Consider the following 24,171-nt stretch of genomic DNA (forward strand, 5'->3'; position numbering starts at 1 on the left):
AAATAACCTTTACATTTTCACAAGCAAATGTTTACTCAAAAGCAGCGGGGACTTCCTATATTTGTGGACGCGTCTGTCAATACGCTTGCACTACTTTAAATATTTTCAAATTATTGCTTGTATTTTGTTAAAGCTTAATGTCGGAAGATGTTATTTGTTAAATGTACATTTCACCAGTTTCCGGGCAAATAAAACCGTGTATAATTGCATCATTATGTATCTATATTCATATAAAAAAAAGATTTGTATTTTTGATGGTATTGAAATAACTTAAATCTACTGGACCGATTTCAAAAATTCTTTAACCATTGAAAAGCTACGTTATCAGTTAACATTTTTATTAGTTTTTAATTTCACGCAGGAGAAGTCGCGAGCAACAGTTAGTAAAATATAAACATAGGTTGTACATATTAACTACAGATGTATAGAATCGATTTTTACCTTAATTTCAGACTTAACTTCGATTTAATTTTTGTTTCCTCATAATCTTAGAGAACGTAACGTAAGTATATTACATATTCTGAGTTTTATCAGACAAAAAAGTTATCTACCTTATAACAGTAGTTTTATTACAAATTCAAATAATCCATACATTAGCGCGGCGAGCTTACGAAATTTCGCACTAGTTGACTAGAGCAAAGTTCGTATACAAATATACAGCAACCAAAACGTTTAAGGTATTTGTAATCATGGCGGAACTAATTCTTATGCAAGTAAGTGTATCGTTTAGCGTATCATTGTAAAGAGCAGTGTCACCCTAAGTCGGCTTTAGTGAAAATTCGGCTCTTTTTTCCGTCGGCAAGCATTATCAGGTACACGGTAATAGGTGCAGCGGGTGCGCGTGCTCCATACCACATCTGTGTCAATAATACAATTGTGAGAAAAGTTTTTGGACGTAACAAATGGATTCCAGAAGTGACATTTTTATAATTTTAAAGTTACTTAGATCTTTCTCGAATTAATTATTTTAAGGTTCCCATCAAAATCAATCAAGGCGTCGTTGACTCAGTAGTTTATGCACTTGACTTGTAATCCACAGGTCTTAGGTTCGAATCTCGCCGTGTACCAATGTTATTTTCGATTTATCGAATTTCATATACTCATAATTTACCCGATGATCGTACAGTGAAGGAAAACATCGAGATGCAAACTGCACATATCAGAGAAGAGATTCAAAGTATTGTGTGAAGTCAACCAACCCGCACTGGGCCAGCATGGTTGACTAAAGACTAGTTGACCTAACTTTAGGGTAGGCTCCGAGCCCCTCACCGGAGACGTATAGGTGATGATGATAATGATCTAAATTAATATTGATTTTGGATTCATCGGATATAAATTAATTCCTAAATAAATTAAGGAATTAAGTGTCTAGTTGTTTCCTGGTATGTGGTAATTTTTGTTAATATATGGATGATGTATCAAATAAATCATTGTTCTATGAATAAAGTAAACAATTGCATGCGCATTGTGAAACAATAGAACAAAAGTTAATGCCTTTCAAAGGTGAACTTTATGGAAATGTTAGGGGTCTCACTATTTGTCATATCCGATTTCCTTAAACCTATTAAGGATCGAACCCATCTGTTAACATTGATCTTTGCCCCGACAAATATCATAAAAGCGATACTGTATCGATAATTTATTCTTGCTATTGAATAATAAATTATTATGTTCTGAAGAAAATGTTTTTTTGTTCTTGGTGAATCTCCGCACTACGAATATTTTAACAACTAATTAGAGTTCCTCTAGGTTACCTTTTTAATATAAACTCTATCATAATTATTGAAAAAAAAATAAGTTAAAAACGTATAAATCTTTTATTAAATTTTATATTAAACTAGCTATTCCCATGCGACTTCATCCGCATAAAATTATAAAAAATCATTTTATTGTTCACATTTGTCAAATAATTTCAGTCAATTGCAAATGTCAAAATGACATGACATCATGTCAAACCATGGCAACCTTGGTTCCTTGATATTGGCAGCAACTTATGGTTTCTTTCCCACATTAGGGTTTTTATCCAAAATATTTACCCCCTAAGTTTAATGGTGTGAAAATATATAGCCTAAAGCGTGACGCAAGTGTAGGGCTTTTTATTAATAAAAGAATTATTCAAAAATATGCTGTTATTGCTGAGATCTTAGGCAACAAAGAAGTGTGTGTTTACGCTTTATTATAATAGTATAGATACTATAGATACAAATATCACAAATATTCAATTCTCCTATTATAAGGTTTCTTATCAAATTCTCCGTTGAACAAAACATTATTGATTTCGAAGAAATAATTATATTTACAAATATTCAAATGTAAGGGTCACAGTTCATAAACTGAGATAAATACTAACATACATAAGGTAATGTTTAATATCCAAATGTCTAAGCTTCGCAATGCAGGTAAAGTCAGAGGTCAGGACCAAGTGAGTTCAAGTTTCCTAAACAAAGTGCATATTTGTTCTTCCACTATTGAAGCAAAACTAACGATGTGTTTTCCTTTTGCAAAATAACATGATTTTACGCTTTTGAAACAAACTTTCCGTCCAGTATTAAAATCATAAAAATAATTAATTGCTTATTGTGTATTTAAAAGAAATATTTTTATCATCAATTATATGGCAGTTACTAAATAAGTTTTTAATTATAAAATAAAAAAAAAACTGCATTCTTAAAATTTAGTACCTTACCTAATTCAGTATGTAATAACAATTACCATTCTCAAATTAATCATAAATAGGAGAGCAAACCAAAATCTTTTATAATCACTACGATATACTTTAAAAAAAATTACGTAAGTAAGTAAATTAAATTTCTAATTCTCTTATACAAGATCTTGTCTGCCAATTAACTCGTCATAGTTATCAGGTTCTAAACAATGTCCTGCTCCTCTAGCGCGTTGGGAACACGGGAATATCTTCCATGTTATTAATTGAGCATTGTAAGCCTTGTAATAGGACCGGACTCGCTCGTACAATCTTTATGAAGACGCATATGCGAAATATAAGGTGCTACATGTGATAATATTTATTTTATGTTAATTCGCAAAGCAGATACTTTAAAAGGTATTGTTTCGATTCGATGTTTATAATAATGGTCTTTCGGTCTTGCTAAAATTGTTTTGTTTGTCATCATCATCACCAGCTCACTATACGTCCCCACGAGGGGCTCGGAGCCTGCCCTAAGTAAGGGTCACTAGGCCATAGTCAACCACGATGGTACAATGCGGATTGGTTGACTTCACACATATCTGTTAAATTTCTTTGCCGATATGTGCAGGATGTACCACGATGTTTTCTTTCACCGTAAGAACGTCATATGAGTAATGTACATGTGAAATTTCGAAAAATTACATCGGTATATGGCGGGATTCGAACCCAAGACCTCGAGATTACAAGTCAAGTACTTAAACCACTGAGCCACCGACGCTCTATTTATATTATCAATAATTTATTTAGGAGTATAAGTATGTAATATTAATAGTTCTGCAAGACAGGAATATTATCTTTTAGTTAGATGCAGTAAGGAATTATTGTAATTAACATAGCTTGTTATTGTCACAAGTTATTGCATTCAAGTCAAAATAGATTCGTATAATTTGTAAGCGATTCTCCAAACCTTGCTTAAATCGGATTATTCCTAACCGTCACCCCGCTCTGTCCCCACGTGGAGACAGATGAGAATAAAAAGTTTCATCCTTTTCATCCTTTGCGGTGAGAGGACGGTTGGAACTTATTTTATATCATAACGGTTTCATCTGTCACCTTATTGGTGAAAGTGGGACCAAAAGGTGGGGCGGATGAAACTTTTTGGAAACGTGGGGACAGAGCGGGGTGACGATTGTAAATAATCCCTTAAATCTCAATAGTACAGCTGCATAAAATTGCCTACCCAGTAAATGTTTGCAACTCCGTGCATTTTCTTAGCTACACGCACAATTGATTCGAGGAATATGTAACAGTGGCTGCGTATTTGCTCGTGACGTCAAAGTTGTGAAGTTTACCTTACGAGCCGGTCTGTTTGCTGTAGGCTCGGTTTGCAGGACGATTCTGCAAACGAGATGATTTATGCACGTACCTATTTGCTCTCGAACGAAGTCGAGTTTACGGCGATACTAAGAAGCCGGTACGATACTTCACTGGAAGTTGCTGAGAATTGGTCTAATTAATAGCTTGTGAAGTACTTTGACCTCAAATCACATGCTAGTGTTTTGCTGAAATGAAGCGACAATATAATCTGCTTATATTAAATACTAGCTATTGCTCGCGACTTCGTCCACGTAAAATTATAGCCTATGTTACTCAGCGATCGCCATATAAATAAAATATAAAGTTAAACTTAGGAATAAACTGAGTATAAGCAAAATTTGTACCAATATTGTTATATAAGGCTGCATGTGTGTTAACATAGTTAATTATGTAACATAGAAATATAAAGGAAATATAAATATAAAGAAAAATGCAATATTGTTAGTATTAAAATAATTTATTAATGTATTATATATTAAGTCAGTTGCATTGTTCGTTTTATTTCGTTCTCTCCGCTGCGGCAGCTTCATATTTACAGACATCCATTTTAACATGACGATATTCTAAAACAAATATTTAGTTTCATTTGTACAAAAACATGTACTTAAAAAATAAGCATCGTATAAACATACATTACAAAATGCCATAATATTTATTTAATAGTTGTATTCTCACTTACGTTTTTTTTCATCGCAATTGTATTCATAAAGATCGCAGTTATCGTTGAACATTCGAGTTATCCCGAGAGAGTCCTGACCGCAGATAGGGACGAAGTCATGTTGACACTGATCCGCCATTTTGCAGAAATTTATTACCTAGAAAGATAGGTGCGTAGTAATCATTATTAGTGAATATTCTTAAAGTAAACAAACAATATTTTTTATAATACGACCCCTATCTTCTATTATATCATATTGTAGACTTTTAAGGTCTCTTTTGAGGATTTCGTAAAAACTAGATTCTAATTTTTCCCTCTCTATCTACGTCTACTTCTTACCTATATTGTTATTTATACTATTTTAATTTTTAATATTTTGTATATATTGAAATAACTCAAAATTTACTGGATCGATTTAAAAAAATCTTTCACCATTAGAAAGCTGTATTATCACTGAGTAACATAGGCTATATTTTTAAATTTCACGTGGACGAAGCCGCGAAGAAAAGTTCTATTCGCGTAATCCACATCACTATCCGTCAACTAAGTTAAATTACGAGGTAAGAAAAAAATATACGTAGTATTTACCGGTTCTAATGGAAAGAAATAATCTTCAGCCTCAATCTCTACGTGATTCCAAACTTCTTCTGCCAATCCTAATATTATTAAACCTGTAAATAACATTATAACATTTTCCTTTTACGCCTAAATGACTTTCACAGAAAACAGATAATTTTAATTTAAATATTTCACGTAATCACTAACAATAATTGAAAATCTTTTACATATATTTTACAATTATAATGATGCTTTAAAACACACAATATCAAACTGATTAAACATCAACTAAAGGTTATATGCAGTACTAAGATTTGATTGAAAACTTTTTTTAACTTAAAACTTACTAGACAAAAATATCCTAAATGTCATAGTTTAGACACAAGTTCACTTCTTGATGTACAACTTTGATATAGTTTAGGAGTTAAGCAAGGTTTGTTTTCAATTTACAACATTAACTATGGCTGTAGGACGGGAAATTATGATATAACACCCGGTTTAACAGAAAGGTATGTAGAGCATAAACTAAACGAAACCATAGATCACCAACATTTTCAGATACACAATTTGTATTATATTAAATTAAAAAAGTAGTTAACAGTATTTCTACATACGTAGGTCTTACGTCTTATTTATTACCTTATGTTTAATTACGCTTACCAATTATTTTTCTACCTTTAACTTTTCGATCAATCCTCACACCATTTGCGTAGCTGGACTGGGATTATACCTTTGAAAATGAAAAGTTTGTCGAATTTGTTTATTAATAATATAGTAGGAGGGAGAGGCTTACGTTCTCGCAACTCCAAAACTAGCGCATATTGTGGGTTTTCAAATAATTTATCTAAATTAAAATGTTCACCATCTCTGCCCGCTCAATGCTGTGTCAAATCAGATGTATGAATCCTAGCACAGAATAACACCGGGGCATCGGATATTATCATTTATTACATCAATACTATCGGCATGTGGAGGAACGCAATTTACTGTGAGTTATTTTGTGTTTACATAAACGCTTTTTGAGTAATAAACAATATTGCTCTTATTTAAAACGATTTAGAATAAATTTAAATCCAAATATTCTGACATGACGGGATTCAACTAACACTACATTATTAATAAAATGTAATACTGTCGTGATTTCTAAGTTGACTACAAATATGTATACTGTACGACTGACTTATAAGTACTTTGTATTTATAAAAAATCACAAATCGATTTTAATATTGATACCGTTATTTTGAATTTCAGATGTAACATGCGTTTTAATCCCTGTAAATGCACATTTACCAGACTACGCGGTAACACCGCCGGTAATGTAGAGATTTTAATTAAACATTTTTAAGTTAATTTTAAGTATTTTATTAGACTTCTTTGGTAAGCTATGAGTATAATAACAATCGAACCATCAACAATACAGCATGTTTAATTAAAAAAAAGTACTTGAAAAAATCGTTGCTATTTGCGCGGGAAACAAACTAATAACAATTTAAAAATAGAATCATACATTTTCTTTTTGCTGTTGGCTTTCTAGATATATCTTTGTAATTGTTTTTACAGAATAAAGTGGATCAATTCTGTCAGTTGGCAGAGACTTGTATCCACGACACTGTACCTATATGCGGCACGATGGGCGATGAGAAGAGAACTTTCCTAGATCTTTGCGACTTACTAGAATATGTTTGTGATACCAATCAAGGTAAGATTTAAAACAAGGATATAGAATAGTCTTTTCTTCTATTTCCCCGATATTATATTTCTTGATAGATTTTGAAGCATAACATATTTCAATATACGTTTGCGAATTAATATATTTTCAGTTTACTCGCATGTTGACGATATGCCTGGATGTCCAGTGTCGAAACAAAAGCAAGAGTGAACTTTTGCAAACAAAAAACGCTCTAATTGACATTACAACCTTCTACATTTTATTATACATTTTCCTTTGGAATTATTCGCAAGAGTGCAGTGTAGTGTGTACTCAAACTTTTTACGCAAAAAGAATCTTTACTTAAATATGTGTTTAAGTATCATTATGGTAATACGCGTCTGACCCGAGACGAAAGAAAGGGATAGTTTATTGATAGATTGTATACGTGGAAAAGGGTCGGATATATTTGGAAGGATGACCGGGTAACAGGTTGGAGCAGACAGAATAAGTATAGCGAATGCAGTAACGTACCGATCCAGCGCATCTTGATATGACCCTAACGAAAAAGTAACCACAGATTAAACTTTGTTTAAACAAACCAGAAAAAAATGTATTAAAAGGTTTACAATATTTCCTAAAAAAACTTCTAATTGTAATAATGTTTTGTATAATTTTTATATTTACGTAAATAAAATAATAGAATTGATTGTGGATTCCATGTTATTTAGGAAAACATTTTCAGTATCTTAAAATGACGTGCATTTATACTTTAAGTATCATTTCCATTCTAAAAACTAGACCCTTAAAATTATACATTTAAAAGAACACTGAGTTTCTTCATTTATTTTTCCTTAAACAATTAAATGTACTGCTATTGGTGGGTATTTAGTAAGTCCTAGGCAATTTATAATTTTTTAACAAAAAATAATTAAAAAGATAATAAAAAAGTTAAACTTGTAAAAGGTGCGTTCGGGCTTTGGTAATCCGTGAGAAAGCTACAATTTGAACAAGCCATAATTAGCGTGTGCGGTATTAAATCACGGACAGTGCCCGGCACACCGCCGCCTCGCCGCGCCGCCCCCGAGCCGCTGCGTTTGTGGCGATTTAGTTGATTAGCCCGATTTAAGGTCATGTTTCGTGCAGGTGGATTGCAGAGGTCAAGGACAACAGTCTTTGCAACATTAACCTTACTTTTAAAATACTTACATGTGTTTTTTTTTTATATTTACTGGATGAAAGGTTGATTTTCTAACAATTAAGCTGTTAATTTATAAGGAATTTTGTAAATCACAGGATTTTATACAAATCTCATTCTGTTATATTTGAAATGTCTTCTTTTAATCTCTGTATGTGCATGCACCTGAAAGTAAACTATCGCTCAATTGTTTAGTCTCGGTTTGATTCTTATCCTTTATGAAGATGCGCACACTACTCGATTTTTAATTGTGCAAATAAACAGTTGAATTGGCTGCGAAACAATCGACAATCGCACAACAGTTGTGCGGCAGTTTAGTCAAAAGTGTGCGCCCGCTCTTAGTGAAATAGCAATGTATTATTTTATGTGGTGTATGTAGAAAATAATTATCTATGACCTTACTTTTACTGCCTCAATAACATAAATCTGTATGAATCATCAAACTCCAATATTCCAAGAAACTATGTCACCAATTGTTAAACTCATTTTAAGAATTAACTGCAGATATCCTTTAAGAGTTGTATAATCTTTAAACTTTAGCGCTTTGCAGATTACACGTTTGAAAACTGCATACAACCCTATTGTTAAAAGTAAATTTTAAAAGGGAGCCTAAATAAGAAACCCGTCATTTTTGGAACCAGCACAGCTTGATTAGGGCTGACACAAAATACATAAAAGGTGATATCAAAGTTCACTGAAAACTTTACTTGTAATAATAATAAAACGGAACATTCTGTAGTCTGTACCTTGAATACTTGTTAAGCTAATGCCTTTCATTGTAAAAGTTTTTAGACAAGAAACTACGAAACCCTCGCAAAGATACTCTGTGCTAAAATATAAAAAAATACTGTTAACAAAATGATCATATCTATCTACAAATTTTTACAATCCGATACGATCTAAAAGGGACAGTTTAGTCGAAAACAGTGCAAGATTGGGAGCACCCTGATGACCGTATCGTCGAGTTTCCAGCAACTGGGAGTCAATGGTGCCCTGATCGTAATCAAAGTAGCCTAATAACCCGGCGGGGCCTTTGTCTATTGTTTACATAGGGGAGGTTGTACGTGGTTTTGTAAGTCACGCCGGCACCTTTGGCGGGACCTCCCTGCTGTTACTGTTAAATACGTCGTCATTGTGATCATACGCATTGATACAGGGTGTTTATTTCTTTTGTTAATTACAACAATAAACGTCACAGTTGTAAGCTATGCTAAAAATAACTATTATTGATTTTCTGGTTAAATTGACACGTGCATTTTATGACTCACTTTAAGAAATGTTTTACTAATCGTGATATTATGACAAACAAAAGTAGTCCCATTTCATTATATACGAGCCTCTATAGTTTCAGCTTGTAGATACTTAGCGTTTACTTAAAAATGATTTGCTTAGAAGGAGAATAATGTTATGCAGTTTTGACAATAATTGTAATAGTTTAGCTTACTTTATTGAAAATTATTAAATTACTGAATTGTAAATAAATCAACACTGGTCAATAATTACTTTATTGAATAAATAGAACATGCTGTATACTCAAAGGGTGCTCGCCCCGACGGCGCACGCAGCACGTGGCGCAGTTTAGCGGCGCGTGAGTCGCGCGCTAATGACGCGATGTCACCGCACCGCGCCCCGCACGCCCCGCCACCCCGCCACCCCGCCGGGCACTCACCACGCCCGGATACCGCCAAGACCCATCTATCCTACTATCCTACTGACATGAGCTTTGAAGTCCCGCTGCCGTTCGACTATCGCATTTATCCACATCCTATCAAACACGAATAAAAAATAATATATTTCAACCAAATATATCCCCAAGACAACAATTGTACCAGTGACAAAGCTTCACGTTGAAAACTGAATTTATCTGTGGTCGTCGAAATAAAAACATGAAAAGAAGTATTTCATACGGATAGTGTTAGGAGGCTTTCTATAATGTACATTCTGGGAATCCGGCGGTGTGTCATCTTAAAAACTACAGTCGATTGGAAGCAACTTTTAATTGTATCTGAACGAAAATGGATCGGTAAGAAGAGACGTACCGTGTCTCGTTGCCAGAAACAAGGCAATTTCACTATAATACGAACAACGGGAAATTCCGCGACTGTATCTCTAATGGGCCATGGCGAAAATATCCTTGCCAATCTAAGACTAAATACCAACCTACTCCAAAAAATTGTAAAATGACATATCATCTCTTATTCAAACTCTCATTTTATCAATGAAAGCAGAAATGCAAATAAATTAAAAGAATGTTCAATTATGCGTGAGAGTTTTCAAAGCACCCAAATTCGAAGAGTATCGAATTATTTTTGGCATGTTATCTCTCAAGAGGCAATGAAGCAGTGATTCGATCTTGTGTTCCCACATTAGCATGTAGATGTAGAGATTATGGTGTTTATCATGCGTAGCCCGGCAGCCGCCGCGAGCAATGGAATCCTCTTCAATTTACGACTGTGAACCACACAAATGCAGAACTGATGCGATACGATTGCGCACCGTTTGATTCAACACTGGCATGGATTTAATACGTTCCGTCAAATGCTTTTGAAGACAGGCTGACAGGAAACTGAATTTAAAATTGATCAAACTGATTTCCTTGGATGAGGTTGCAAACGGTCACTTCCATCCATCCATTAGGCTGTAGACGTCCTACAATGGACCTAGGCTTGTGCATTAATAGTCAGTATTGATGGTCCTCTGCCACCCTCGTCCTCTCGTTATCGCTAAAATTGTTAAGTGACCACTTACCATAGACAATTGCAACATGATATTAATATACTCAAATATTTGCAAATAGCAAACTCAAATATCAACCACATTACAATGTGTTTCCGTTTCTCAATGGGTTACATTTTGCTTCAAGATTGTGTACGACGGGTTTTAAAATCCTCATCTTCGTATCACATTTCTTTTGTTAATTTACTTAAGATATCACTACAACGAGCAATGCAAAGTGTTTGTAGTATTCATTTGATGTGCTTGTATCATCGTACATTAGATCGTAGAGACCATTAATGCAACTTTGTTTATTTAATAAAAAATAAGCTCTTACAACTTTTATATAAAAAAACTACAGGTATAACATAAGTAAGGTATCCTAAGAACTTTGCTATCATGTAAAAAGAAGTAACAGTTTGTGATACTAATGGAATCCAATTAGAAAAGCTTAAAATGTAACCAAATACCTTAAGGCGTCGCTTCTACTATTACTGTACCTACCTATGTCTGTATGTATGAAATAAAAACATAATCGCATCACAATGATAGCAAGTTCCTTTTAAACAAGCTGTCAATCCAGTGTAATTAACATCATATCTAGATGCGCGTGCGCATAGCTCCGCAAATTGCCGCGAAGCGCCAAACTATGTTGTTATCGATAACTGTCATTTTGTCCAATCATCATACCATTGTCTCGTTTACGCCGCTCTAAAGTAATTACGATACAAGTACCGTCTCTTTCCGACCTATTAATTTAACGCTACGTACTCAAACGGCGGTTCTTTCCGTTCCTCTCCGCTTAAACAAAATTATAGAGCGCAAGAAAGAAACATATAACCATCTCGTTTCATCTTACTGTGAGTTGTGATGAAAGTTGTATTTTATTTATTCTTTTTTGTTTTTTTTTTAATGTAACGTTGTTAAATGACAAGTCAAAAGTCTTTAAAACACTTTTAAAATTGGAAGTGTCCCTTGGTATGGGAGTTAAGGCGCGTGCATGTTTCGATTGAAAAAAATAAGGCGTGAAAGAGAGGCCTCTCGGAGGTTTTTATAGTTGGTGTCCCGATGCGCTCGCGCACGGTGGTATCTCCCGGATAGTTTCATAATCTTATTCCTATAAGAGTCATCGAAGAAAATTAACGTTAACTTTTTTGTAAACTTTATTTTCAAATGGAGACAGTAATGACGCGGTGTGTGTTTTATAGTTTATGAATTATGTCAGGCACGTGCCGTTTATGGTTTTTTTTTACAATCAAATTATAATATTAGTATTGTTTAGAGTGTGGGGTTGTTAGTCCAATTGAGTTATCATTGACACCTCGTCGCTCCGTCTGTGTGGTCGTGTTTAATTGTTCGATAAAAATATTTATTAAAAATCATAAAATGAATTATATCTAAGTTTGTGTTATAGTGAAATCAAATATTAATTTGCAACTTTGAAAGGACTTATTTTAATTATCAAGATGTTTTTAAGGTAAGTGTTCTTTTAAAGATATTTCAATCTATGATTTACTTCCAATAATGTTTACTGCGAGGTATTTATATCTGTAGTATTAGGATATTATATTTTTTTAAAAGAAATTTTACATCTCAATAAATAAACTCATGAATATTTTTAAATCACAATTTTAAATAAGAAACAAAAGAGTAATTAAATTTAATTAATTTTATTTAATCTTAATTTAATCTAAAGCTAGCTAAAAATAAAACCGTGGGGAAAATATTATTTTAGGAAAAATCTTACTTTTTAGTAATAGTTAACCATCAAATGGAAGTGACCTACCCATGTTTAAAAACCAACCTATGTTGCAAACAATACTTATTTTTCAATTAGTTTTCTTCATCATATTATAAATTATTGATCTATTTGTCAATTAATTTATTTCTTTTGTCTTTAAAGGTCCATATCGCATCCAATTTATTACCATTGCATTTTCCTATTATATGTAAGCTTTTTAAACTTCATAAGCTTTAAAGCGCCTACAACATCAATGACGGTGATTTCAAAAACTTGATAGATTGATAAATAATTTTAATATTAAGCTTTAAGTTACCTTTACTTCAAGGTTTTTTTGTGGGTAATAATAACAAAGATAACACTCTTTCTAACAAATTGAATCAATTCTACAAAATCAGAAAGATCCAGTCTCTAAAGAGGTAATTGGAATTTAATAGAACCTACGCTAGCATTTCATCATCATCATCATCATCATCATCAACTTGCATCAACATCCCTTATGGAGGGTCGGCATAGTATGTGCTGCTCTTTCAAACATCTCTATCAGCCGTCATATCTGAATCCAATCCTTTCTTAAGCATATCCTCTTTCACAGAATCCATCCACACTTTCTTCGGTCTTCCTCTTCCTTTGTAGTCATCCACGTTCATTCTTAACACTTTCAGGTTTATGTCCCCATCGTCTCGTCGCATAACATGCTAGTTATCGTATTTAGAATGCATATATGATTTACATAGTAAATAGACTACAAAAAAGCTGTTATACAAACATTTATAGCAGAAGCTAGAAATTCAAAATGTCTAAATCTGAAATCTATCATTCCAACAAGATTTATAAACAATTTAAATTTTGAAAACTTTGTATATTCTTACTCGGAATAAAACATTATTTTTTCCACCTTCCCACCCTTATCTTAAGAGGTAATGATGGGAAGAAAAAGCGGATTTAACGGTGGATGAAACGCATAGGAAAAGGAAATATCCTCTTTATGTACGTCTCCTCCTCCATCGTTTAGGAGTAGGCAACGCATCTGCAGTTGTGGATGTCTAGCGGCAGCGGTCGCTTCGCCATTTCGGCAATTTCAAGTGGCCGCTTGCTCGTTTACCACATAGTGGAATAAAAAAAAAGAAAAAAAACAATGCAATACTTGCAATATGTTACAACTCTTTAATTGAAATTCTAAAAGTAGAAAACAAAGAATCCGATTAAAAATAAATTTGATCCACAGTAATAAAAGCTTTACTCTGTAGTAAGATATATACAAATTGTTTTACGAAATAGAACCATTAATAGTGAAAAACAAAGTACACAGACAAGTTAAAATAGAGTTTCATTGTTACCTAAGTGCTAAACGCGACGTCAGTCCGATAAGTGCTGGTACAGCACATTATTACTTTTACCATATAAGGTAATATAGTCTGAATTGGTTCAATAATAGGTATCAAAGCCGCTTGCTCGATATACGACATATTTTGAACACCATGAAACTATTATGTAACACTGAAGTAGCCTTGGACGAAAATACAGCGTATACAATGTGTTACGTAGTTTCGAATTTAATTCAATTCACACGTTTGATGACAGAAGTTAAGCATGACTTTGTATCTATGCGGTAGACATTTTTTTCAGATATCCTTAGCACATATACACGACTAATAGCCGGTTTCCCAGCTACATTTAACCATTAGTTAGTGTTTTTGGTTCGATAACTTCAACTAACGAGTAGAGTAACTAACTTCAAGTAACTTGAGTTTTACTCCAATGAAACTTAGTTCAACCTAACACTAATGAATTACTAAATAATGATAAAATAAAGGGCAACTTCAGAAACCTAGCATAAGTCGTCATCAATTAATGATTTCAAAGTTTTACATATGTCACTGCTGCTCACCGCACAAGTCTTAGTGGAGCTTTATTATGAGAAATCGAACTTAAGTAATTACTAAAGGACTATGAGTCATTTAGGATTTATTCTGTTTTTAGAGCACGATTCAAAATGGAAGCCGTTTCTCTAAAACATTAATAACAGTATGTTTTAAGTGTATGGAATAACTTTGAAATTGCTTTTATGATGAACAATAATGTAATTATTAAAACTAAGCCCAATTAAGGCTGCATTTTATGATGTTTGAAATCAAACTGAAGAGAACGCCTTTTAAAAACATGACAGAATATCAAAAAACCGTTATCTATATCTACATCTACACTATTATAATAAAGCGTAAACACACACTTCTTTGTTGCCTCAGATGTCCGTAATTACAGCATATTTTTGAATAACTCTTTTTTTAATAAAAAGCCCTACACTTACGCCATGCTTTAGGCTATATATTTTCACGCCATTTTCTTAGGGGGTAAATATTTTACATAAAGACCCTAATGTGGGAAAGAGACAATAAGTTGCTGCCAACATCAAGGAAGCAAAATTGCCATGCTTTGTCATCATGTCATGTCATTTTGATATTTCCTATTGATAATTTGACATATAGTTTTGTTGCCAGTTTCTCCCAAATTAGAATAAAACCACAAACACTTGACACTGGCGCAATCTGCTGTGGGAGAGCCATAAACAAGAAATAGATAGATAAATAAATTGACATATGTAAACAATGAAATATTTTTTTTATAATTTCATGCGGATGAAGCCGCAAAGGAACAGCTAGTTACTACTAAATAATAAGTAACAACAGAATTTAGACAACATTGTTAATAAATCTAATACATCAACAAAGACTACAATAAATGCGGCAAGAATCAATCTGATTACATCTTGACTTTATTGTACGCGCCGATGTGAGCCACAGATAACGTATGATCAAATAGTTTGAGTGTTCTAACCGTCATTATGTCAAATGTCTTACATTTTCGACATTACTATCGAGTTATCTAAGAACCAAAGCATCTTCGAACCAATGTATTGAGCGTTCTGTTATAATAATTATTATAAACAAAACGAATTAATTGCAATAAATGTTTAAATTGTCTTAATGTTTTTTTTTATAATTTAATACATGAATGCTGTTAGCGTAATGGCCTAATAAATATATTAATTGTTTAAAATTTCAAATTTCATGTGATTAAAAATTAATTACTTTCAGGAAAAGTAATTTTCTTCGTTTTCCTAGTCATTTTACTACAAACGAACTATCGTTTATTAGTTTTATTATATGCGTCAAATGAACAACTCATTTCTTTTTAAATTTATCTATGTGTGTATATCTTTACTAATATTATAAAGTGGGAAGATTTGTATTTTTGTATATATTGAAATAACTCAAAAACTACTGTGCTAATTTCAAAATTTCATTCACCATAAAAAGCTACATTGTCAGTGGATAACATAGGCTATATTTTTATTGTTATTTTTAATTTTATTAGGACGAAGTCGCAAACAACAGCTAGTTCATTAATAAAAGTTTAAATTATTAATTTCAAACGTATGTATATGTTTTGTTTCATTGTTTGCATTCCAAATTTTCCTATTAATAATGCTTAAACTTCCATAACATAAAAAGGACAAACGACATTATATTACAATATTTTTTTCAAGTTAATGTGTCAGAGAAGAATTTACACGGTCGAGTAGTCGAAGTACCGTGAACGTTCGCGTTTCACGGCTACAAGTATGTAAGGAATGTACTTTTTGTCTGATTGCTCATTACACCGATACATTCTCGATTTGTTATATAATAAAAAAAACCAAAGGGTCACTCTTATTATGACCCGCACAAAAAACTCCGATCTTTGGAACATTCTTGAAGAGAAATTACTTACTTCTAAAGGATTTCTTGTTAGGATTCTTTAACCTTATTTGAAAGTTCGTTTTGAAATTTCTACTTCATGTTGTTAGTTAATTGTATCCTTTGTATAAACATATAGACGAATTGCAATTTTTTTTATGTAATCGGTTAAAAATCATTCACAACTGCTTCAATATTTTAACATAGAAAATGTTCCAAATAATGATAGTGTAATCTAGAATTAAATGTTTATTAACAAAATGTACTTAATATTTAATATTACTTAACATCTATACTAATGTTTTCAAGGAATGTACAAAAAATAGATCAACAAGTTATCTAGGCATAACTGAAACTTTACTATGGTAGCACACTAACGCCCTTTTTTATGTCATTTTCTATGTCCATGTTTTACACATTTTCTGACAAAGACAATCGATGGCAGCATTTCTCTTACCGGGCTAGACATCCTTGTGTGACTGAATCTTTTTATCATTCTTGCCATTGATTTCTACCAAAGGATATCGATTGGAAATTCTTGAGTTTTTAATTCCATAATTACAAACAACAGTTTCACCACCGTTATCATCTGCAACTATCATCGCCCAAATGGCGAATATAAGGTAAGCTCAAAAGAGCACGGTTTATAGCCTATTCATTTATAGAGGGCAGTGTTACTTGTACAAATATAAAAAATCATCTTAAACCATTTGAAAACCTCTTTAATCGCTGCTTAGTCACTTAAAGACAAGAATCATTGATCAATATCCAATAAAACAAACAATCACTTAATACAAAACTTAAGTCTTTTATAATGCAACGACAGCGGCACCAATCATCCTTCATTTTTTCCCACAATCAGCGCGACGCCAAAAAAAACCTAATCGCTCAAACAAATAAAAAACAAAAGTCGGACTGTAAAAAGGACTCCCAGGTGAGATGAAAGGGCCGCGCGCAGTGATGCGCCGACCATGCGCGTGCGCACACGCATGTTAACATGGCAGGAAAGATACTTCCTTTACCGTTTTTGTTACCGTAACAACTTTTTCGGATATGCTTTTGATTAAGCTACATCGTGTTATACATGCTGTTTCTTTTAATGGTAGTTTAAAAAATAATAATATATGAAATTTAAACTAGGCTAAAAATTTTGCAAATATACTTAAAGCTATTGTTTACCTTCTATAATAAAAAAAAAACTATCTACTATTACTATGATAGAAGACTTTAAACAAGCCCAGATTGGCTATGCGAATCTTTTGCAAATCAAAATAGGGTACCCTAATAAAACTTACAAAAATATTGTTATACACTGCACATACTGTAAAAGTTTTTGACAGAATATACTATTAAAATATATACCAATAAAAAGAAACATTTCTGAACCATCAAATAAACTGAATTAAAAATTTAGCACTGTTCTGATGACGTTAAGTAACAAATACATAAACTCTTATAAAAAGCGGTGAATATTTCTTTATGCAATATAAGTAGAAAAATTATAAATACAAGAAGATATTTACACAATGATTTAATATTTTCCGTATACTGATGTAATAAATCGATACATCCTGTATCCGTTTAGTATGTAATAATTCTAATAGATCCGCGGAATATGGAAATAACTTCTGCCCACGCCGACTACGACACCTGTTGTATCCGCACATTGTTTTAAATCTAAGAATATTTATACAAATTATCTTAATGGACAATGCATAATAACAAATCTGTTTTCATTTATACCCACAAAAATATATATACAGTATATATTGGGACGAAAAAATAAAATGATAATTGCCTCGCATCGGCGAGTGCACCGCCGTGCAATATTCCAATTAAACTCTTCTTTTGGTGATCCGATGTGTTTTTGTTTCTTTTAAATCAAATACATACATATTCTAATTAGATTCGAGCCAACGAAGTCTACAAAAGGCGCGAGTAAGATGCGTCGAGATCTCATCAACGCTGAGATCTCTAACTTGCGGGACCTGCTGCCGCTTCCGCCGTCAACACGGCAGCGTCTCTCGCAGCTGCAGCTCATGGCTCTCGTCTGCGTCTACGTCAGGAAGATGAACTACTTCCAACAAGGTGAGGATCAACTAGCTCTGATATCTGATTCCAAAAGCCTTCGATCATCAAGTGTCATATTACAACTACTTAAAATTATTCGAACGATTAAAATATATAATATAAGAAGCAATATAAAACAACGGCTGCTAAAAGACGAAGTTAAACGTATAAAAGTTTTCCACGTGTATATCCGCGTAAGATTTCCCCGCATCTTTTCTCATGTCCCAAATCTCTAGTCATCACGCGCGGCTTATCCTCCATCTCGTCCCTGTGCCGTCTCCCAAACTTTGTCTGCTCACCTTCAGTCACGAAAAGGCATATTAAGACGTTTAAAATGCATTTAGCTCGCTATCTTATCTCGCTTTGCTATTACTTCACCCATAATTCCGTCTTTCTTTCTGTTTTAGTGTTCAAAAGTCACGACTTTACCTATCAGTATCAAGAACAACCGACTCCTACACCTAATATCGGATTTTCAAAGGTATTATACGTAAGTTTACGAGCCGTTAAAGTGAAAACATAAAAATCAGCATTACTAACATTTACAATGTTATTTTCAGGCAATGAACGGTTTTATGATGATGATGACACAGAACGGAAAATTGTTGTACATATCGGAAAATGCCGCTGAATATTTGGGACACTCGATGGTTTGTACTTCTCACAACTTCAGTACTTCATGTCCCATTTAAAGTTGTTAAATTGACATTAATAGAGTCCCTCAGTGAGGACTTAGAATCGATTTAAGTGACTGTTAAATTTGAATCTAATTACAGCTTTATATTTTAGGAAGATTTATTGATACACGGTGATAGTGTTTACGATATAATTGACAGACAGGATCATCAAACAGTACAAGTTGAATTAAACAGAGGGAGCAATGGGGAGACTGAAGACGTACCAAAGAGTAGACATTTCTTCTGTAGAATGAACGTATCGAGAAATGCAAGACGACAAATGAGATTTGGCGACCAAAAAGTAAGTACAAATTGGATCGTAAAATATTTGCTTAGTGTTTGCGCACTGATAAGTTATACGTTTAACATTGAAAGTATGTAGACGTTTATCGTGTTTTGAAGTGACTGAAATAACAATGTTTCTGGCTATAACTTTGTTTTGCTTAAAATAGGAAGCTTGAAAAATAGGATATTTGAATCATACATTTTATTACACGTAATATTGTAAAATTGTGCAATTTCTTATTCTTTTGGTAGAAAAAGACGTTTTTCTTACTCTAAAGAGACTTATCATAGCAATTAATTAAAAATATATATCTTTATGCGCAGTGCCGTTACCCGATAAAGCCTTCTTAAGTAGTAGAACTATATTCAAGGATCCAAGTACAAGGACTAAAAAGCGTTACTTAAGTAATGTTTTATTTTAGGTAGTTCTCGTCCGAGGTCACTACGTGTCATACCTGCCTCTCTGCAGTCGCAATGAGCCAGTCTTCCTAGCTATATGCACGCCTCTAGCAATGCCTGAGACCAGAGAGTGCGTCGTCAACGGAGCGACCAATGTCTTCACAACAGTCCACTCTATGGATATGAAAATACTTCATATAGACGCTAAGTAAGTATACTAAACCAACAAACATACGAGTCATTGAAATATATATTACGTTAAATAACATTGCAAACAAAATCAGCATCGTATGAGATATAACAAACGTTAAGGATATTTAACATTAAATTATATTTGCAACGTTAACTCATAACCGTGGGTTCCCATTGCTAAAATACTTGTAGAGAGACATATTATTATCTCGCTCTTACTGGCTCTAATTACGTGGAACAACTATGTATGTGTATGTGAGTTTCGTTGCCGTGGAAAACCACTACAATATTGATCCAGCAATCGTAAAATCATCAGAATTGTATCTGAATAAAACGAGCATGTTTAATATTTCAGGACTTAAAAAAATTAAATTTACGACGCCGGAACAGTTAGCTAGTCAATACATTTCTATCACAAAAGCTTGTTCCGTCTTTCTATAAAATAAGCCTAAGCGGGTACAAAAAAGTTCTTTTGCAACAAATTCATGCTCATTGAACTCGTTTAAAAAAGATAAAAAAATAACATTAACGTTCGCAACGGTCCAAATTCTCCAGGACGTTGCTAGGTAACGGTATCTTTACAACTTCGATTAATTAATAGATCCGGATTTAAGCTAGTACTGAGTAAAAAAGCTTAATAAATCTAAGCAAGCAAACGCAATTAGAAGCATAAGAATAATTTCTGTTCGGAATTTCTTTCTTTTTTTATTTCGTCGATATTCAAAGCAAAAGTTTGTATTTTTCATACATTTATTTGGAAACACATATACATTACGATTTAAATAAATACTAATAAGTCTTATTTTTACAGTGGTGAATGGTATTTGGGTTGGAAGAAAGCGGAACTAGTCGACATATCTTGGTACCAAATCCTACATTGGGACAGTTTACGGGACGCGCAAACGAAACATAGATTAAGTAAGATTAATTTAATTTATCTTATAAAGAAATAAATAAAATAGTAACTTTACAGACAATATTTAGTATTTTTTGTTATTACAGTAACGCAATCGGAGCAAGATAAATGCTGTATTCTGTTGGTAAAGTTGCAACAAAGAAGTGGTCAGTTCGTATGGGTGCACGTGGTACTGCAAGTTAAAGACGCGGCGGACACGCCACGGCAATTCATTGTAGCTACTAATCAGATCTTAAGGTAAAATTACTCTCTAAACTCTATTATACCTTCTTACAGTTTGTTCTCATGAAGAAAATTGCATTTATATTTTCCTGCATATTTTTATCATCCTTGTAAAGTAAATTTCTTTCTGATTTGAATTATACGTTATCCAATTTAAATGTAAAATACTGTTAATTAATATATAAAAGTTTAATAATTTACTGAGAATCAATCTTGCTAATAATATAATAGCGAAAGTTTAGATGGACGGATGGATGTTTGTTAGAGTTTGTAGCCTAAACTGCTAAACGGATCTCAATGAAATTTTGCATATTATTGTTATTATTCAATAGACAACATTTATCGGAACTTAGTTTCTAGTTATAAATCAAAATGACACATACTTTGCCTTATTTTATAAATGTGAAACTTTAGATGGGGGGATGGATGTTTGTTAGAGAATGCCGCTTAAACGGCTGAACGGATCTTGATAAAATTCGGCATAGATGTAGAGTTTAGTTTGGAAGAATACTTTGGCTCTTTACTTTTGTTTTTTTTTTTATTCCACGCGAATCGAGTCACGGGCAAACTAGGATAATGATAATTTATTCTTATTTATAAAAAAATGTTGTGTTTAGTGAAGAAGAAGCGGCAATAATGCTAGCTAATTCCTGGTTATACCAATATTATGGATATCAGAACCAACCCTGTGGTATGCTAGACCCACGCTGTCAGAAGTTCTTCAGACGAGACCAATGCTATCAAGACCCGTACCAAGAGCCGTATCCATATATCGAGAACGCGGAAATGGATTTCAATGGATATCACATCTCGTCGTATGTTACCCATAAACCTGATGAGTATGGATGCGAAAGGATATACACGGATAGAGGTCCTGTGGATTATTCAACCCATTCGCCGCAGTCTACTATTAGTGAAGAAAGGTATGTAAACTGTTCATTGGCGGTTATAAAAATAATATCAAAATATTACAATTTATCACGTTAAAAAATAGTGAATAGGACTTTTGAATATGCATTGTAATATGTTATTGCACTGGACTCTTTAATTTCAATATGACCGGGCGCACGCCTTTGACTAAACTATCGCACAAATGTCCGATTGTCGCTTGTATTGCAAATTCAACTGGTTAGTTGCACAACTACAAAGGAAGTAGTGTGTGCACCTCCATATAAGCTCATAGAAAACAAAGCGCAACTAAACAGTTCTGCGATAGTTTAGTCAAGGTGTGCGCGCTGTTATTCATTGAAAAAAAAATAAAACGCAATCCAACCAGTGTTATTGATATTTAATTTAAAAACAAACGAATACAGACAAATTCACGGGTATCATTCGGTACTTGTTTACACTAAGCGTTCACGCCAATAAAAAAACAAGTTTCTTACAAACAAGGTCACTAAACACAATTTGTTCTCGTCATATCATCGCTGGATGGAATATAAATAAGAAAATCATCACCCCGTCCGTCTGTATGTCTGTCCGAGTAATTTGACACCTTTCATTACCATATTTATTGTAAACCCTCGCTTACAAACTTACTTTAAAACCGAAGCATATTAACGTAATACCTAAATTTAATACAATAAGGTTTCAATTTGATCATTTTCAATTTGTGAACATTTAAAAAGACTTTGTAAAGTAAATCAAACATAAAAAGAACACAGAAAATCATGTCGAAATGAAGTCACTGGATTATAAAGCTTTACTACATTTTCTAAAGCCTTTCTTAATCGTGTCAGCGCTTTAAAATACTTATAAATTTAAACTGCAATTTTAAAAACTTTGTATCAGAAAAAAATTAACTATTTTACATAAATTTCCAGTTTTATACTAATACATCCAAGTCTTAGTGTCTTAAAGTGGTCATGTGTACACTTAATGTAGAGTTAGTATAAGATATCTACACTAAAAGACTTCTTTAGGGATTAATTAGCGACCCTGAGTGCAGCTAACAATATACGGGTTGATTAAATAAGATTCATATTTTATCTGTATAGATCGCCACATCACTACGAAGCGGCCCCGGAGATGATCGTGAACAGTAACATGTACACCTACCCTCATCAGGGTAAGAGGGAGTACTACGAACAATATCAAAGAGTCAACTACACCCAGGAACTCTGTCCCGCAGGAACATTAGAGAGTATGTAATTTTATTGCTTTTGGCTAAACTAAGTAAACATTTCTTCTGCACGTTATCACAGAATTTGTAAAATATCAAAATAGGTTTGCCTGCGACTCCATCCGCGCGGGATTATAAAAAAGGATCCTACGTTTTTAACCAGACTATGTTGTACATCTGTGCCTAATTTCATCGAGATCTGTAAAGAGGTTTTTGCAATACGTAACAAACATTCATTCATCCAAACTTTACCATTTATTATATTAACTTGATAACTAAGTTATCGCCTACATTTGAAATAACTTGTACTTCTATTTCATATTTGTTTATAGTAAACTCTTTCAACGATTCCGTAGAACATTTGCAATATCTACAGTCGCTGCTAAACCTCCACTCTATAATATGCATTGTTACATCAAAACTGTAATCGTCAATGTTCTATGACATTTAACATGTTTTTTTATCCCAGGTATGGAATATCCAGCTGCTAAACGAATGCGTCTCGCTACAATGCAGTTAGAAGCTACAGATGGAATGGATCGATGGAACCCGAGCCCACCTTGGTCGGATACTACTTTAAAACTAACAGATTACGGACAAAGATTCACATATAATATGCTACCGATGCCACCGGAGAGAGCAATGGTCACTTAATTAAAAGCTTCCGTCTTCTAGCACATTGCCAATAAAGCGAACTTAGAGAAGCGTAACATCAAACGCAAAAATGGAACAAAATTTAGTTTAATCAGGTTCAGTTTTGTGCTAAATCTATCTACTAATTTGTTCGCTAAAATAAACAAAAATGTCCGGTTTAGATAAAAATCTATGGTTTTCAAGGCAGTGTGTTTGGTTCTTTAGTTTCTTTTTCCAGTGTGTTCCTTTTAAATCTATCATTCGGTGGTTGAAAATAATTTGTAATTCACAAGGTTCATTTCCATTGAAATCTTTTCCTCTTTTTTTTATTTGAAAATCAAAAGAAATTCTGTTTTGTATATAAATTGATTTA

The 24,171-nt window shown here is 33.2% G+C and overlaps 2 protein-coding genes across 2 annotated transcripts; one reads left to right on the forward strand and one right to left on the reverse strand.

Moving 5' to 3' along the window:
* Nucleotides 1-4,522: 4,522 nt before the first annotated feature.
* Nucleotides 4,523-5,612, reverse strand: LOC106104039. Its single transcript, XM_013283976.1, has 4 exons — nucleotides 5,588-5,612; nucleotides 5,271-5,353; nucleotides 4,704-4,839; nucleotides 4,523-4,587 (listed from the first exon to the last, which is right to left on the reverse strand). The coding sequence occupies exons 1-4, from the start codon at nucleotides 5,610-5,612 to the stop codon at nucleotides 4,523-4,525; spliced, it is 309 nt and encodes a 102-aa protein (XP_013139430.1).
* Nucleotides 5,613-11,878: 6,266 nt separating this feature from the next.
* On the forward strand, nucleotides 11,879-24,082 carry LOC106104129 (neuronal PAS domain-containing protein 4-like). The gene is made up of 11 exons (XM_013284081.1): nucleotides 11,879-12,278; nucleotides 18,189-18,370; nucleotides 18,760-18,833; nucleotides 18,913-19,002; nucleotides 19,142-19,330; nucleotides 19,737-19,921; nucleotides 20,717-20,823; nucleotides 20,908-21,058; nucleotides 21,661-21,966; nucleotides 23,041-23,186; nucleotides 23,635-24,082. The coding sequence occupies exons 1-11, from the start codon at nucleotides 12,268-12,270 to the stop codon at nucleotides 23,817-23,819; spliced, it is 1,626 nt and encodes a 541-aa protein (XP_013139535.1). The 5' UTR covers nucleotides 11,879-12,267; the 3' UTR covers nucleotides 23,820-24,082.
* Nucleotides 24,083-24,171: the final 89 nt, after the last annotated feature.

Source organism: Papilio polytes, unplaced genomic scaffold (assembly GCF_000836215.1).
Source record: "Papilio polytes unplaced genomic scaffold, Ppol_1.0 DF823691.1, whole genome shotgun sequence".
Lineage (NCBI taxonomy): Eukaryota > Metazoa > Arthropoda > Insecta > Lepidoptera > Papilionidae > Papilio > Papilio polytes.

Excerpts from the sequence above, each read along its gene's own strand:
- LOC106104039 (XM_013283976.1), bottom strand. The coding sequence starts at position 5,612 with ATGACATTTAGGATATTTTTGTCTA. Across the intron at positions 5,354-5,587 it reads ATTTAGGATATTTTTGTCTA|GTTTAATAATATTAGGATTG; the intron begins GTAAGTTTTAAG and ends TGTTATTTACAG. Across the intron at positions 4,588-4,703 it reads CAATTGCGATGAAAAAAAAC|AATATCGTCATGTTAAAATG; the intron begins GTAAGTGAGAAT and ends TATTTGTTTTAG.
- LOC106104129 (XM_013284081.1), top strand. Across the intron at positions 20,824-20,907 it reads GCAAACGAAACATAGATTAA|TAACGCAATCGGAGCAAGAT; the intron begins GTAAGATTAATT and ends TTGTTATTACAG. Across the intron at positions 21,059-21,660 it reads GCTACTAATCAGATCTTAAG|TGAAGAAGAAGCGGCAATAA; the intron begins GTAAAATTACTC and ends TGTTGTGTTTAG.